Below are 16,866 nucleotides of genomic sequence, written 5' to 3' on the forward strand. Positions count from 1 at the left end.
CTACGCCTGGGGCGCTCTGGCTGGGCAGTTGCACCACCATGGAGCTGAGGAGACCCTCTGTGGCCTACTGTGAGGGCTGCCCCAGTCCTTGAGGTAAGCAGTGGAGAGACACACGGACCCTACGAGAGCTGACAGTGTCATGAGGAGTGAGGAAGGAAGAAGCTGAGTATTTTGTAGTTTCTGCATCAGAAGCACGAGCCCCACGGCTCTGGTCTGTGGCCACTGCGCGTTGTGTCCTTCGTGGCCCTTCTCAGTGTCTGGGGCATCTTTGTGACCTCCCCACACCCAAGGAAGTTTTTCCATCAAAATGAACAAGGCTCTTGGTGCCCTCTAGGCTTTCCGCACGTCCCAGCATGCCTCCCTGGCCTCCCCATCCTTCTCTTGGCATTGGGTTTTCTGGGTTTGATGCAGTCCATGAAATGTCCTTTAGTGCTCTGACGGGTTACCCTAACCCCTCTCCAGCCCACTTTAGTGAGACTTCGTCATTGGGAGGCCACCAGCCCTCTCATCTGAATTCTGTGAATCGCCACCGGGCCTACCTCTGGATGAAACCTGGACAGTATTGTGGCCCTCTTCCTGTCTTCTTTCCCTCCACCCCAGGCGCTGGCTGTTTTCTGTGAAATCGGCAGTGAGCAGGTTCGGTCATGAACTGAACCTGAGGAAATGGGTCAGGAGTTGTGCGGGCAAGAGGGAAGGATGAGAGCCGTTGGAAAACAGAGAGAGAATTATATTTGCTTGTTTAGATTTTTAATTTTTTAAAAGATTTTATTTATTTACTTATTTATTTATTGAGAGAGAGAATGAGTCGGGGTGGAGAGGGAAAAGGGACAAGCAGATTCCCCACTGAATGGGGAGCCCGACACGGGGCTTGATCCCAGGACCCCAAGATCATGCCCTAAGCCAAAATCAGACACTTAACCGACTGAACCGTCCAGGTGCCCCTATATTTTTCATTTTTATTTTTAAGTAATCTCTACACCCAACATGGGGCTCAAACTCACAACCCTGACATCAAGAGTCACATGCTCCTCCGACTGAGCCAGCCAGGTGCCTGGCATTTTTTTTCTTTTTAACATTTTTTTTAAAGATTTTATTTATTTATTTGACAGAGAGAGGGAGAGAGATCACAAGTAGGCAGAGAAGCAGGCAGAGAGAGAGGAGGAAGCAGGCTCCCTGCTGAGCAGAGAGCTCAATGCGGGGCTCAATCCCAGGACCCTGGGATCATGACCTGAGCTGAAGGCAGAGGCTTTAACCCACTGAGCCACCCAGGCGCCCCTTAACATTTTTTTAATAAATAAATACAGTGGAAGCAAAAAAAAAAAAAAAAAGAAACAGTACCAGCAGAGTGTTGAGTGTGGTGGTTGACTGACAGATGCACAGAGGCTGTGGAAGTTCAGAAGACAAGTCTCCCACTCGAGACTCAGGGAAGGGTCTCCAAAGATGATACCTAATCTGGTATCCGGTAGCATTTTCTCCCATGGAGAGGAGAGGGAAACACCTTCCAGTCATAGAGAGTAGCAACTGCAAAACTCAGAGAGAGGAGAGACATTTAAGCAAATTCTGGAACTGTAAGGGATTCCCACTGGCTGGAAGGTAGGTCGAAATGGAGGTGTGAGCTGGAGTTCTGCCAATTCACCTGCCTTGTGACCTTGGATAAGTCATATAACCTTTCTGCAAACCAGTCCCTGAGATATCCAAAGATACTGTTTAATAAGCAGTTCTATGGAGCATCCTCTGTAAGCCAGGCACTGTATCAGGTTGCTGGGTAAATGGCTTCCAATAAAAGCTACAAATTCCTGCTATCAGGAAGCCTATGGTCTAGGGTAAGAGACAGACACTGTACAATGTGTTATGCAAGAGTTACGAACAAAGCACTGCAGAGAAGGAAGCAGTTAATGCTGCTCAAAGAAGAAGTGATGATGGGATGCCTGGGTGGCTCAGTTGGTTAGGCGTCTGCCTGCGGTTCGGGTCAGTCCTGGGATCGAGCCCCTCGTTGGGCTCCCTGCTCAGCAAGGAGCTGGCTTCTCCCTCTCCCTCTCCTGGCCACTCTGCCTACTTGTGCTCTCTCTCCATCTCTCTGCCAAATAAATAAGTAAATAAAATCTTTAAAAAAAAAAAAAAGGTGATTTTAAGAAGTGATTAGTAGATGTTCCACCAAGTGGAGAGAGAAAGAAAAGCACTTCAAACTGAGCAAAGCCAAGGAGCAGGAAAGAGGCAGTGACACATTTCTAGAGCCACGAGGCCCCGAGTGGCGGTAATAATGTAAGTTCAGGGTGCGGGGAAGACGTGATCTGTGACTCCAGCCTGAGACACGTGCTCTTTACGCCCAGTCAGGGTCTTCTGCCCCCGACCAGCATTCCGCCTTCGAGGAGCTCAGCTGCCTCATCTGTAAAAAGGAGGCAAGGAACCCCCCCCCACACACACACCTCCAGTTTTTAGAAGTAACTGAGGCAAAGCGGTGGGCGATGCCAGAGTTTGCAAGATCCGGAACCACGCCTTCCTCCCGCCCCTTTCTCCCCTGGGTACCTCCCCTATGCTCCCACCACCTGCCTCCTCCCCTTCTTCCCCACCCTCTTCTAGGGCCCGCCCGCCTACTCCGGCCCTTCCCCAACGGCCACACCGTACTCCGGTCCTTCCCCAAGAGCCCGCCCCCTCTTCCGGTCCCTCCCCCGCCCGAGGGCCCGCCCCTTCCCGCGGTCCTCCCCGCTACCCCGGGGCCCGCCCCTTCTTCCGTTCTCTCCCCCTCTTCCGGTCCCTAACTGAAGCTCCACCCCTTCCTCTATGCCGTCTCCCGCCATCCCCATTGGTGGAAAATCCAAGCCGCCCCTCAAGTTGCGGAGAGAAATGCTCCAGGTTGCCTGTCCCCGGAAGTAATGCTCGAAGGGCCCTCCCCTGAGGAAGTGACGACGGGAGTGCCCTTGACTAGCGGGGAGGGCCGGGCTGTGCATCCCTCCGCTCGCGCTGCAGGGAGGTAGGAGGCTCGTGGGGGTGGCTCGAGGTGGTGTCGCGGCGGAGACACGCTCCGGGCCTGTTCCTGCGCTGTCCGGCCGGCCGAGCGGGCCGAAGCCCCGGGCGGGGCGGGGGGCGGCCTCTCCGTTGAGCGGGATCCCCGGTGGCGTCCGATTCCCCAGTCCCTCTAGACAGGTCCTTTCTACTTTAGAACCCACACACACACACACACACACACTTCTGTTCCTGTTCCTCGAATTGTCGCGATTCCTCTTTCTTGATCCTTTGACAATCCCCTTTTCCCGTAATTCCCCACTAAAATGCCTGTTGAATGAGTAATAAAGAATTTGCAGACGGCCTTGGGTTCCAGTGTTGACTCTCATTTAACAGTTAGGTTTCTTTGGGCATGTCACATTACCTGAGCCTCGGAGTCCTCATCTGTGATGCGAGCAATACTGTAGAAAAACCTCCTCCAGGGTGAGCTGGCAGGACCCTGTCGTGTATAGGGCACTTGGGGACGGGGATGGACTTGGCCCTTAGCAGATGCCCCATAAATGTAGGCTCCTCCCTCGCTTCTGTTGTAACTCCTCTTACATCCTGATTTCGTTTTCGTTGTCAGCCCAGTTTTCCTGTCCTGATTTGCGATTCCTTCTGCTTTTTGATTCTCATTCTTCACTTAACCTCGACTCCAGAAATCTTAGTATCATTTCCTGGCATTCTTCCTCACGCCCTGAATCTTGAGCTGCCGCCCCCCAGGACTGCCCAGATACCTTTCTTTTCCTGATGTGTTGACTTCCTGCGCTCTTCCTGCCTTTTTCCCTCACAGATGGCTCAGCGACTTCTCCTGAGGAGGTTCCTGGCCTCCGTCATCTCCAGGAAGCCCCCTCAGGGTCGTTGGGCACCCGTCACCCTCAGGACCCCGCAGTGCAGTCCTGGTAACCTGACAGTAACACCCAACCAAGCCCGGTCAGTGTACACCACCAGAGTGTGCACAACCACCTTTAACATCCAGGATGGACCCGACTTTCAAGACCGAGTTGTCAACAGTGAAACACCGGTGGTTGTGGATTTCCATGCACAGTGAGTCCTGGGGGTCAGCAGAGGACTGGGGTGTTTCTTGTGCAGGAATTTGTTGAGTACCTGTTGTGTCTCAGTCCCGCGTTTCATACTTCTCAGACATAGTCTCATTCTGAAGACCACCCCTCACACTCAAAGATTGAGTGTAGTCTGATAGGATGATAGGACACAGACTAGTGAACAATCTTCAGAGCTCACTGTTACTGGAGCTGAGAAACACTCACGTTCTGTATCTCACTCCCCAAATGGCTCAGAGGCCCCTTCAACTTGGACCAAAGCAGGAAAAATAGGACGGTCACATCATCTGGCTTTGGGTGGACACTAATTCCTGGCCTTGCAGATCAGCTGATTTTTAACATCTTGCCACCAAAGCGGGAAAGGGCTGGCAGAAAGTTATCATTGCACCATAGTGCTGCCCAAGTACACGGGGGATGGGCAGGGTTTTCTTTTCAGTGCTGTAGAAGTGGGTTGTAAGAATAGTTAAGCGCCTGTAGCCTTCAGATTGTTATCGTGCCTTTCCTCACTTCCAGACTTCAGGTCCTGACTAGCCAGCTGGCCACAAAAGAACTTGGACAAACCCCTCAGATTGAGGCCTCCTGGTGTAGGCTGGGTTAGAAGTTGGGAGACCTTCTGGGCAAATCTCTGTCAGATTGTTCTGCTTTCTTTCCCATTCTTTCTCTCTGACTCACCGTGTTGCCTTGCGCAGGCCGTTAGATGTCCTTGTGCCTCCCCTTCTTCACTTAAAATAGGAGATGAGATCTTGCAAGCTGGGTTTTTAGGTGTTGTGAGTTCAATTAATTGAAATCTCTGACCAGAAAGGGTTTTTTAAAGGCTGAGACTTAAAATAAGGGTCGTCAGCCAGGGGCTCATGGCCAGCAGAGCTTTCTCCCTTCCTCGTATAGCGAGGAATTCCAAAACGAATGATAAGTGGGATGATGCCTCATTTTCTTCTCTGACCAGAAAGTAAGACGTGAGTTTGTTTAGTGCCCTGGAGATGACAGCCTGTCATCGCGGAGCTCACCACCCAGAGGGGCGCCCCTGTGATGAGTGCAGGGCCAGCATTGACCCAGGGCCTGGGGATCACAGAAGAACCCAGGGCTCAAAGAAGACATTTGAAGGACAACCTTGGGTTGCAGTCCCAGGATGCCTGTCAGACTCTAGGACTTTGCCTCCAGGAACTGTATGGTCCTTAGTTTCTCAGGAAGGTGTTTTTCTTTGTGGGGTTGAGGGCTCTGGGCAATAAAAACAGAAGATCCTGGCATAGTGACAAGTATGTTGGAGATGCTCCCTAGTACTGGCTTCTCCTCCCTGTGGTTCTGGGCCGGTGAAGTGTGTGAAGTAAGTCCGCATTTTAGAGAGCACCCTGAGCCCCATTGCCTTAGTGGCTGTCTCCTCACTGCTTTGAGATGCATAATCTCTGTTACTTGAAAAGAGGAAACTGAGGTCCCAGGACTGTCAGCTGGCTGGTGAGGAGTCTCTGTTTGAACCCCCAGATCTTTTAACTTCAAATCTCCCATTTTCTGTATGACAGAGTATTTCTCTATTGTCTTCTGATGCGGACTGTGTTTTAGAAGCCCGGGACCTCTGCAGATTCCCCCTGCTGCGGAGTACTGGCTTTATCGTTTGGCATATCATCATTATAGGTTCATAGTCGCCACACACAGAGCTGAGAGGGGCAGAAGGCCCCTTGGCAAGATGTAGTTCAAGGGAGGGTTCTGGGGAGACATAAGATCAATTGCTGAGCGCTCCTGTGACTGCACGCTTTCTCTCTCCCCTTGTCAGGTGGTGTGGCCCATGCAAGATCCTGGGGCCAAGGTTAGAGAAGGTGGTGGCCAAGCAGCACGGAAAAGTGGTGATGGCCAAGGTGGATATTGACGACCACACAGACCTCGCCCTAGAATATGAGGTATGAGGTGGCAGGGGACTGCCCCAAAGCCGCTGGTGTGGGGGGTGCTTGCAGCCCTAGGGTAGCTGGGGCAGGACATGGCTTGGGGGCCACCGGTAGCCATTAAGGGGCGTCTCAGTTTTTTCTAGCGCACTCAGTTCAGAGCACTTTGCGGATGTGGCCTGTTGAGGTTCTGAACCACTCATGTCCCTTTACCACCTTTAGGAAGTGGAATGTGTGATTCAAAACACCAGCTTATTCTCTGAATCTTGGGACATGGATGTGTTCCTTCGTTCATATATTCACCCGTGCTCATATTTAATCAGTAGTTATGTGGGAGCCGCGCCACGTGCCGGGCATTCGTGACTCTGGCACAAGGAAGACGAATTCCTTGTGTGCAGCACTCTTAGTCTAGCAAAAGAACAACAGGCAGACATTTCATGTCACGGTGTGGTGAGGAGTGCTGAGAGCAGAGGTACGGAAGAGACTGACTGCTGGGGCGGTGGTGGGGAAGGAGGGATGTTTCCCACTAGGGGGACCTCTGAGTGGGCCCGTGGAGGATGCATGAGAAGAAGGGCCAAGTGCACGGCGCACAGTGAGACAGGAGGGAGTCCAGCATGTTTCGCTGGTGTGTGTGTTCGGTGTCTCTTAAGTGCCAGGAGCTGTCTCTCAGTTGTTCATAAGGCAGTGGACAAAGGAGACAAAATCCCTGCCTTCGTGGAGCCTACATTCTAGCTGGTTTGTTTTTTCTTTAAGGTTTTATTTATTTGTCAGAGAAAGAGTGGGTACACAAGCAGGGGGCACAGCAGGGAGAGGGAGAAGCAGACTCTCCACTGAGCAAGGAGCCCGATGCTGGGCTCGATTCCAGGACCCAGGGATCATGACCTGAGCTGAAGGCAGATGCTTAGCCAGTTGAGCCACCCAGGCATCCCTCTAGTATTTTTCATGGGTGGTTGGCACACTTTTTCTCTAAAGGACCAGGTTTGAGGCTTTACGGGGCATTGGTCTGTGTTGCAGATACTCAGCCGCCATTGAAAGCAGCCAGAGACCGTGTATAAACAAATGGGCGTCGTTGTGTGCCAATAAAACTTTATTCACACAATTAGGCAGCAAGCTGGGTTTGGCCAGTGGGCCATAGTTCACTGATCCCTGCTTTAGATGATACGTACTGTGGGGAAAAGTAAATCAGGAAGAGGAGGTGGGGCTAAGCATGGCGCTGGGGAGGGGTTCATTTTTTAAAGGGTGGATGGTGGGACACTGAGCTGTTTCTGTGATACATGCGACTCTGATCTCGGGGTTGTGAGTTCAAGCCCTGCATTGGCTGTAGACCTTCCTTTAAAAATAAGTAAGTAAATAAATAAACAAATAAAAAGGTGGGCTCAGGAATACCTCTCTGAGAAGCTGACATCTGAGCAAAGACTTGGAGTAAGGCAGTGAACCAGGCAGCTGTTTGGAAGAGCAATCTAGGCAGAACAGACATCAAACGCAAAGGTCCTGTGGTCAGGGTGAGCCCAGTTTGCTCACAGAATAGCAGTGCCTTTGTGCCTGGAGCGGGAGATGCATGGGGTGTGAAGGTATCCTCCTGGCCTCGGAGACCAGGCAGCTAGAGAAAGGGAAGAGGTGCACTGTGGCTGGATGGCCAGTGTGGAGAACTGAGCAGGGAGTGAGAGCGCAGGCCGCTGGGAAGTAGAGGGGAAGGGGTTGGCAAAGCCATGATGAAGATACTGTTCTTATCGAGTTGAGGTCATACTTGGTGGCCTGTGATCAGATCCGGTTCCCCGACATATTTGACCTGGACTTTGGGTTCTTTTTTTCTTTTTTCTTTTTTAAGATTTTATTTATTTATATGACAGACAAGAGATCACAAATTGGCAGAGAGGCAGGCAGAGAGAGAGAGGAGGAAGCAGGCTCCCTGCCGAGCAGAGAGCCTGATGTGGGGCTCGATCCCAGGACCCTGGGATCATGACCTGAACTGAAGGCAGAGGCTTTAACCCACTGAGCCACCCAGGTGCCCCTGGATTCTTTTTTCATTTCACATGAAAATCCAAATTTCTGGTTCTCCTGAAGATCTGGCCAGACTCAGCCCCCATCCTTCCTTCCTTCTGGGCAGCCAGTGACTAGAAGAGGGGGCCTGTTCTCTTCCGAGTTTGTAAGTCCAGGTTCAGCGCTCACGAGACCACCAGATAGCGGTGCGGCCTCCAGCCGGGATGAGGATAGGCTGGCCGCCTGTTGCGCTAGGGTGGGAGTGGTCACCCACGGAAACATCTGCTCCAGACAGGGGGACAGGAAGTAGATGCTGGGCAGGCAAGGCCACCGATGAGCACTGCAGGTGGGGAGGGAGGCCTTCCTGAGGGAAGAGTCTGTGGCACTGGGCTGCTTACACGGGCTTGGTGGGGAGGGATGACTTGCTGTTTTTGCGCTTGTTTTGTTAAGTAAACAATATCCCCAACATGGGGCTCGAACTCCCAACCCCAAGATCGAGAGTCATGTGCCCTACTGACTGAGCCAGCCAGGTGCCCCGAGGCTATTTTTCTGAAGCCCTCCCACCGACCTGTCAGTCCAGGGGGCACTTACGGGCCGTTGAGATGCCCCCGTCTTTCTCCTACTTGTCCATCCCTCCCCCCTCCGAGGCCAGCATGGGGCACACAGTGATCCTCATCACGGGGATGAGCTTAGGATTGGAGCAGCTAGAACATTCCCCAGGGTGACCGGCAAGTATAAGGTGTCACAGGCCAGTCCCGACACCGCAGCAGTCAGCCTCAGCCCGTGGAACCTCTCAGCAGACACACCCTGAGCGCCAGCCGTGGTTCAGCAGCTGTGGCTAGCTGGTGCGGGCTGGCAGAATAACCCATGCCCACCCGCATTCCGGGAGCCTGGTGACGCCGGGCTGGCCACCAAGGTCCTGTAGTCAGGCCTGGAAAGTGCATGTAAGAGAAGACCCCGTACAGGATCTCATCGCTCCTCCCTCTGACCACTGTCCAGGTCACTCGGGAGGACCTCAGGGCTGCTGGGCCTGCATTAACTGGTCCCGGCCCCGGGCAGATGTCACTGCAGTGCTGCAGAAGCTCCAGCCGGGGTTGTCCTGACCCCTCCCCTAGCCCTTCCTTCCTTCCTTCACACCTGTTCTGGAAGACAGCCCGAGGAAGAAGTTTCAGCCGAGAGATCCATAGTACCTCCTGAGACCGCTTCCTCCTTTTCCAAGTGTTGGGTGAACATGTGGGAGACAGTACTTTAACTTATATTCAGAGAATTTGGCGCCTCTCCCCGAGCTTTCCTGAACTCCCCCTCGCCCCCCAATCCCCTCGGCCCCAGCGCATGCCCAGCACACACCCTCAGGGTGAGTCTCCTTCCTCACACAAATTCTTGCCCCACACCTCTGCTTCGGTCAGCTGCCCTCCCAAGAACTCCACTGTCTCAGAGGAGAAGGAAGGGAAAGCCTGGGGGCCTTGGGGTTTTGATGCCAACCCGCCCCCCGCAACCACCCTGTTGTGCACTGCCCTGACTTGGCTGAAAAAAGGCTCTCTGCTCGCCCAGCTCCTCGTCCCCACTGGATGGCCGGGTGTTCCCTGATCGTTCAGACCTTGCCAGCTACAGGGGCAAAGAGCGGATCCAGGTGTGGGCCCTGGAGCCTCTGTGCTCTCCTTCAGGGCTTCTTCTGACTTCCCACTTGAAGCTGTTATCCTTTTGAGAAGAAGACCCTTTAAAAAGCAGTGGAAAAACAGCCAGGTAATAAATAATAAGGAGGAAAAGTCACCTGTCATCTTAGAATCCCAATACAATCATTGTCACAATTTGGGGTGATTTAAGCTTTTATTTGAATTTTTTCCCTTTTAATGTTTCACATAACCTCATAGAACAGTTCATTGAGTAGTAATATTTCATGGCTGGAGAGCATAGTACTTCAATTATTACCATACCCCATACTTTGAAAGTATTCTAAATCAGTGCCTCACAGACTTTCATATGATCTGGGACATTGTTTAAAAGTAGATTAGGAGAGGCGCCTGGGTGGCTCAGTGAGTTAAGCCTCTGCCTTCAGCTCAGGTCCTGATCCCAGGGTCTGGGATCGAGCCCTGCATCAGGCTCTCTGCTCAGCAGGAAACCTGCTTCCCTTCCTCTCTCTCTGCCTGCCTCTCTCCCTACTTGTGATCTCTGTCTGTCAAATAAGTAAATAAAATCTTCCAAAAAAAAAAAAAAGGCGGATGAGGAATCAGTAGGTCTAGGAAGAGCCGAAGACCCTGCTTCCCCGCGGGCTCCTCAGTGACCACTAACAGCATGTGGAACCAAACATCAAGAAGTAAAAGTTCCAGGGCGCCTGGGTGGCTCAGTGGGTTAAGGCCTCTGCCTTCGGCTCAGGTCATGATCCCAGGGTCCTAGGATCGGGCTCTCTGCTCTGCAGGGAAGCCTGCTTCCTCCTCTCTCTCTGCCTGCCTCTCTGCCTACTTGGGGTCTCTGTCTGTCAAATAAATAAATAAAATCTTTAAAAAAAAAAAAAAAGAAGAAGTAAAAGTTCCAAAGGCCTCTGCTGACCTTCTAGGGGGCATTCGAGGACTCTCACCTGGTGGTGTCCCGTCTCATGGGTTTTGACAAGTGTGCAGTCACGTGGACCCACCGTCACAGTTCTGTACAGAAGAGTTTCACCATCTTAAAAGTGCTCCACTTTCTCTTCCCTCCTCCCCTTGGGCCCCTGGCAACCACGGATCTTTTTACTGTCTCCATAGTTTTGCCTTTTCCAGAATGTTGCATAGTTGGATCAGTTTTTTTGTTTGTTTTTTGTTTGTTTTGTTTTGTTTTGTTTTTAGTAGGCTCCATGCCCAGCTCCAAGCTCAGAGCCCAGCGTGGACCTTGAACTCACAACCCTGTGATCAGAACAAGACCTGAGCGAGATCAAGAGTCAGACACCTAACTGACTGAGCCACCCAGGCGCTCCTGGATTTGATTTTTTTTTTTTTAAGATTTTATTTATTTATTTGACAGACAGAGATCACAAGTAGGCAGAGAGGCAGGCAGAGGGTGGGGGAAGCAGGCTCCCTGCTGAGCAGAGAGCCCGATGCGATGCGGGGCTCAATCCCAGGACCCTAGGATTATGACCTGAGCCGAAGGCAAAGGCTTAACCCACTGAGCCACCCAGGTGCCCTGATTTTTTTTTTTTTTTAAATAATATTATTTTTTTGCCTGGGGCACCTGGCTGTTTCAGTCAGTGGTGTATGTAGCTCTTGATCTCAGGGTTGTGGGTTCAAGTTCCACACTGGGTGCAGAGATGACTTAAGAAAAAAATAAAATCTTAAAAAAGTAATAATCATAATAATAGCCTTTTACAAGAATCCTCCCGCATCCAGCAGCTTCTCATTTGAAGTACGGAGTCAGCCTTTCGGCACCTCCCCACCTGCACTTCCTTGCCCTGCTAGGGCTCAGGAGCTCCGAGGCCAGCTTGGGGCACGGTGAGACATCAGGGACAGCAGTGTCAGACCCCAGCTCCACCACTTGGTCACTTCGCTCTCGGGCCTCAGTCTTCTCATCTCTAAGGTGACCCCACCTTGAGGCACGAATTCATGAGGTCTTGTCCGCAAGTGGTTAGCATCTCCCTGACACTTGAGGACCCCCAGTACACAGCGGCCTCACCGCCGGTCATATTTTCCTTTGCGTTAATTCTGCAGTTAGCAGAGGAGTCCCCGACCTGGGTGACAGCTGGCACGGTCCCTGTGCCTTGGTAGGGCCTCATAGATGGGGGGAGGGGAGGCTGGGAAGTCTCTGCAGGATCCTTGAGTTCCGCAGCAGTGTGGGGCTGAGCTGGAGGTCAGTGGGGATAGACACACACGTGCATGTGCGCACACGGACACACACACACACACACACACCCCGTCCCGAGGTCTCAGCGTCTCTGGCCCAGCCTGGGAGGCTCCAGGAGGCGGCATCACAGAGCAGGAGGAGCAGCGCGTCTCGGCGCATCCGTTCGTCCTCCTCCAGCTGCTCCGGCAGAGTGCAGAGGGAAGCAGCGGTCCTGTTCCCCTGCGGCCCCTCTTCCACTTGGATCACATTCCAGAGGAGTGTGCCAAGGACCCGCGCGTTTCCATTTAAGGCCGTGTTTACAAGCACCGACCGCTGCTGATCTGTGAGCCACACTCGGGAGGCAGCAAAGCCACATCCTCCTCCTTGCGGGGAGGGAAGCCCAATCCCAGCCCAGGTGCTCCAGCCACGTCCTGGAAAAAACAGCCTCTGGCAAGCGTGCGGCTGTGTGCATTCGTCTAATTTAGGCTCCCCCTCCGAAGAGCGCCCTTGGTCAGTAAGGACTAGACCTTGGAATGTCTGCTCTATGTCTGCAGCGTGGCTGTGTCTGTGCATTTGCACGGATGTGAGCATGGTAGGACTGGTCTGGTGTCCCTAAGAACTGACACCACTCCCAGCCACCCCGGCCAGCGTAGTCCTACTTAGAGGACACGTAAAAGCCATTAGACCCCTTCTCATGCACTGGTGTATAGTTTTTATGCAGTTACAGAAATGGGATAGGGTGGAATCCAGTTAGGGCTTGAGCCTTGTCCCTCAGTGGAGTGGCCGGACTCCAGGCGCTGTAGCTGCCCTCACAGGCCACTAGAGGGCGCATAAGAACACAGCTCTGGGGGCACCGGCTGGCTCTATGTGCCTTTTTTTTTTTTTTTTAAGTATTTTATTTATTTGAGAGATGGGGACAGAGATAGCGAGGGGGAGGGAGAAGCAGGCTCCCCACTGAGCCGGGAACCCAACTCGGAGCTCCATCCCAAGACCCTGGGATCATGACTGAGCCGAAGGCAGACAGACGCCCAACCAACTGAGCCACCCAGGTGCCCCCAGAGTGTGTGACTCTTGATCTCAGGTTGTGAGTTCAAGCCCCAGTTTGGGTATAGAGATTACTTAAAAAAAAAAATAATAAGATCTTTTAAAGATAAAACACGCAGCTCCATGCCCGCTTTGAGGCATCCCATGGTACGATCCAAAGCAAGTCTCCCTGGGCCCTGGCCTGTGCCTGGAGACAGGGCAGGCTGCCCGCTGGATCTCTACCCTTCATGCCACCTCACGTATCACAGTCATGAACAATGAGGGCAAGAGCCAGTGGTAGGACCACAAACCAGGGCACACGCATGGTCAGCCCGCTGCCACGTGGGTCTCCCTGCATATTCCCTCTGCCACCTGCATCAGCCCCAGGACAGTCCTTGACGGGGTTTCACGGGACTCATACGAACAGGAACTGCATCATCTCCCCTCCTGTCTATCCACCCAGAGCCTGTTAGGGGAGGAGGGCAAGGCCTGCCATGGGAAGTCTGGGGGGGCGTGGGGGCAGCCCCCCAAGACTGGAGAGTGGGCCAGTGTGGCCTTCGGTTCTCTTGTAACTGACCTGGGCGCCTTTCGAACTCCCAAGTCTGGCTCCCCAGGATGACTCATGGGCAGGACGGCACTCGGAATTCAGGAAGACTTGGTATGTTTGTGTAAATTGCTGTTGTTACTTTGTAGTTAACATGTGTAAGAAAAGAATGTTTATCTTGTTCTGTTTATCCATTTAAAAAAAAAAAAGTCTACAAATGTCAGGCAGGGAGCCCAGGCCACAGAAAATGCTCGATGCCACAGCAGGCAGTGGGTCTCGTGGACGTGCCATGGAATCTGTACGGGTCCCCCGAGGGAACTTGAGAAAATGCTTCATAGGCCAAGAATGTTGCCCTCGGTCCCCCCTGATAAATAAACATCAGCTCATATATGGCTGAGCCCTTCCTCCCACACCGTCCAGTATGAGTCAGTGACTTTCTGGACCCCGCTGGCCATTCACAGCAGCGAGGGACGGGGCCTGTTAGACTTTTCGGACACGCTCTCTGTGGCCACCATTTGTTGACCGTCCCTGCGTACCAGGAGTGGCCAGGTCTGACCCTCAAGGGCCCTGCCAGGCGCTGAGACTGCTCGCCTTACCTGGGGCAACCCCCGGACCTGGAACGGGTGCGCTCAGTGGCTCGGTTGTGCGGATGGGAACAAGGAGACGGAGCAGTGAAGGGGCTTCTGCAGAGCGGCCTGGCTTCAGGTCCGCCCTTTCCAGAGCCTGAGCTCCCAACCACCCAGCTTTATCTGTGAATCTTTCATCTCTGTCCTAAGCCTTGAAGGTCCATCCTGTCGCCCCCATTTTACGGAAGAGGGCGCCGAACCCCTGAGGGCCAGGACTCAGACCCTCACATCTCCACGCCTCCCCCGCAGAGGCCGGATTGCCCCTCGGGGAGCTCCCCCCCGCCCCCCCCCCTGCCCTGGCCTGCAGCTGTGTGGGCTATTTTCATCCCTCCTCCATGGCAGCCAAACCACTGGGCCAGTGAGTCAGTCCTGCGGTTGGGGAAGGAAGGGGACCGCCGGGAGCCCACAGTGGAAAAGTCTTCCCAGCGGGTGAACCTTCAGGCCCTGCGGCACCCCTGCACCAAGGGAAGGGGCCCCGCCCACCGCTTGGGCGGTCACCGCGCTCCGTACACCACCAGCCTTCACCACAAAGCCTGGGGAACGGCCGTTGAGAAGAGTCCGTCTCCGGGTGACCTGGTCTCCCTTCGTCTCCCCCACGCAGGTGTCAGCTGTGCCCACCGTGCTGGCCATCAAGAACGGGGACGTGGTGGACAAGTTCGTGGGCATCAAAGACGAGGACCAGCTGGAGGCCTTCCTGAAGAAGCTCATTGGCTGACCTGGTCGCCCTCGCCCCCTGAACCCCCATGGTGCCAGGAGGGTCCCCGATAGAGCTCAGAGCCCTTCTGTGTTGGCCCTTCCTGCCTCCTCCCTTCTGTCCGGCCCCTGCGGGCCCGCGCTTCGGAGACCGGGCCCCCAACCGCGGGAGCCTCGCGTGCTTCCAGCCCGGCTGAGTGCCAGAGGAATGGTGCTGCTGCTGATCTGGGGGCGGCCGCCTCCCCCCCCACACTGTCCTCTGTCTGCTCCCACAGCGCTAGTCCGTTCTCCCGGGATGCTGGAGGGAGCCCCAGGCCAGCTGGCAGTGACCGCTCGGCCCGCACCTCCCTGGTTCCTTCTGATCCACGCCCCGGTGCCTGGCCCGTCTTCCTCCTGCCTTTTTCTTTCCTGCTGCTGTTTTATAAAAAGGAAGAAGGAAAAAAGAAACCCAAACAAGTGAGAGTAATCTATAATTCTCTCATTTTTTGTAGGTCTGTAATAAAGAACTTTATGTGATTCCCTTCTACCTCCTGCTCTGAAGAACAGACCCTAGGCTCCACGCTAAATTACCCTGGAGCCACCGCCCCCCAAAGAGCCACCTCCCTTCCCCCCGGGCACAAGGGCAGAGAACATGCACATGGGACAGGAGGAGGGGGTTGTCCTCAGACCCCCTGCCTTGGGAGGCCTCACTGTGAACAAACCGGACCAATAAAGCTAGGGGTTTGCACCGTTGACAACTTCCGTTCTATCTGGGCTCTGGAAGCACTTGGGACCCCTCCCCAGGCTGGGCTTCTGTCCCTGCTTCCTGTGACTCCGCCACCCTCTTGCCCTTGACCGGTACCACCTTCACGTGCAAGTGAAGCAAGAGGGTGCTTACTGTCCCCGTTACACAGATTAGGACACTGAGGCTCCTGGGGTCCAGAGCCAGGGTTTGCATCCAGAAACTGTTGCCCCTGAAAGCTGCACTCCTGCACCTGATCCACTTGATGTTTCTCGGCCTGCCTTCACCGATGGCACATGGCTGTACCCCGGGAAAGCCTGACCCCTGGGGGAGCTGGGCCATTCTTCCTGTGTATGCCACAGGAACGCCTGAGCCTCGGGGCCAGCCGCTCTGTCCCTTCTTGTTCCCAGCTCCCTGTAGCCCATGGAGGAAGATGCCAGGCCACCAGGCTTGCCAACCAGAAGAGCCCATCCTCTGTCTCCCTCTTGGGGCCGAGCTGCCCTTTGGCTCAGTTGCCTAGCGGAGGTTCCAGCTACCTGGGAACCGTGGGGGCTTGACTGCAGGGGTGTCCTGGCACCCTTGCCCTCGGCCCTGGGGTGCCGTGTCTCCTCCTGGGTGCATTGTCTTCAGTGGTTTTCGGGTTGCTATTGAACGTGCCCAGGTCATAGCAGGGTCCTAGAGGGGTTTGCGCCAGCACCGCCTTGGGAAGGCTGCTGTGGCCGATGGGAGAGCGGGGCTACCTCAGAAGCAGCCCCTGAAAGACCTCAGACCCAGGATCTGTCAGGCACACAGAGGGGAGATGAGTCAGCAGCTGGCATCTGCCAAGGGAGGCCGAGAGCTCTGGGAGGGTGGGCAGCAGCCGCCGTGCTCCGAGGGCGCTAACTGGGTGCTGCCCACCCCCACCACGGCTGCACAGGCTCGGCGTCCTCATCCTCATCCCCCTCTACTCGGGAGGCCCCCTCGGGTTGAGAGCCTCGTCCAAGATCACGGAGCCCACAGGGCGCACCTCTTCCGTCACGGTACAAAATGTAGTGTGTGATCTTCGTCCCAGAGCCGACACACTGGTGGCTCGATTGACAGGAGAGACGCTGACGCCGAGGTTGAGTTACTTTCCAAGAGGCCTGGCAAGTAAGGGGCGGGCCAGAGCTCAAGGTCAGGGTGCTGTGATGCCCGGGCCGGGACCCTGCCACGGGACCCTGCTGCCGCTCCTTAAAAGGTGCCCCGGCCAAGCACTTTCTGCACAATTACCTCATTTAATTCCTGTCTTATGAGGCAAGTATTATTTCCACGTTCCAAGTGGTAAAACCGGTTCAGAGACACCGACTTACCCAAGGTCCTGTCGAAAGAGCCGTGAGGCCAGATTTAAACCCAGGTGGGGGTCTGGCCTCTCCACTGCTGGCAGGTGGGAAGAGGCTGCCAAAGATCCTCGGGACCAGAGGCCCGGCCTCTGCACCACCCCGAGCTCCCTGTCCTTAAAAGGATGCTGCGGGGTGAGGTCTGCTAGTGGCCTCTGCTGGCCCAGGTTGGCAGGTCTGCCCATGCGGCTATTCGCGGCATGAGTCACCGGCTGGGAGCACAG

At 54.4% G+C, this 16,866-nt stretch overlaps 1 protein-coding gene across 3 annotated transcripts; it reads left to right on the forward strand.

The window, feature by feature from the left end:
- The first annotated feature begins 2,815 nt into the window (after positions 1-2,815).
- On the forward strand, positions 2,816-15,298 carry TXN2 (thioredoxin 2). Of its 3 annotated transcripts, XM_045083925.1 has the most exons (5): positions 2,816-2,971; positions 3,776-4,029; positions 5,809-5,932; positions 14,475-14,619; positions 15,058-15,298. In XM_045083925.1, exons 2-4 carry the CDS (start codon positions 3,776-3,778, stop codon positions 14,586-14,588), a joined length of 492 nt encoding a protein of 163 aa, XP_044939860.1. In that variant the 5' UTR covers positions 2,816-2,971; the 3' UTR covers positions 14,589-14,619; positions 15,058-15,298. The 3 variants fall into 3 exon arrangements, with proteins under 3 accessions (XP_044939860.1, XP_004743195.1, XP_044939861.1); XM_004743138.3 differs by having other exon boundaries at positions 14,475-15,298; XM_045083926.1 differs by lacking the exon at positions 2,816-2,971 and adding an exon at positions 3,402-3,426 and having other exon boundaries at positions 14,475-15,298.
- The last annotated feature ends 1,568 nt before the right edge of the window (positions 15,299-16,866 follow it).

The sequence above is a fragment of the Mustela putorius genome, unplaced genomic scaffold (genome assembly GCF_011764305.1).
Source record: "Mustela putorius furo isolate JIRA1106 unplaced genomic scaffold, ASM1176430v1.1 tig00000738_pilon_pilon_pilon, whole genome shotgun sequence".
Lineage (NCBI taxonomy): Eukaryota > Metazoa > Chordata > Mammalia > Carnivora > Mustelidae > Mustela > Mustela putorius.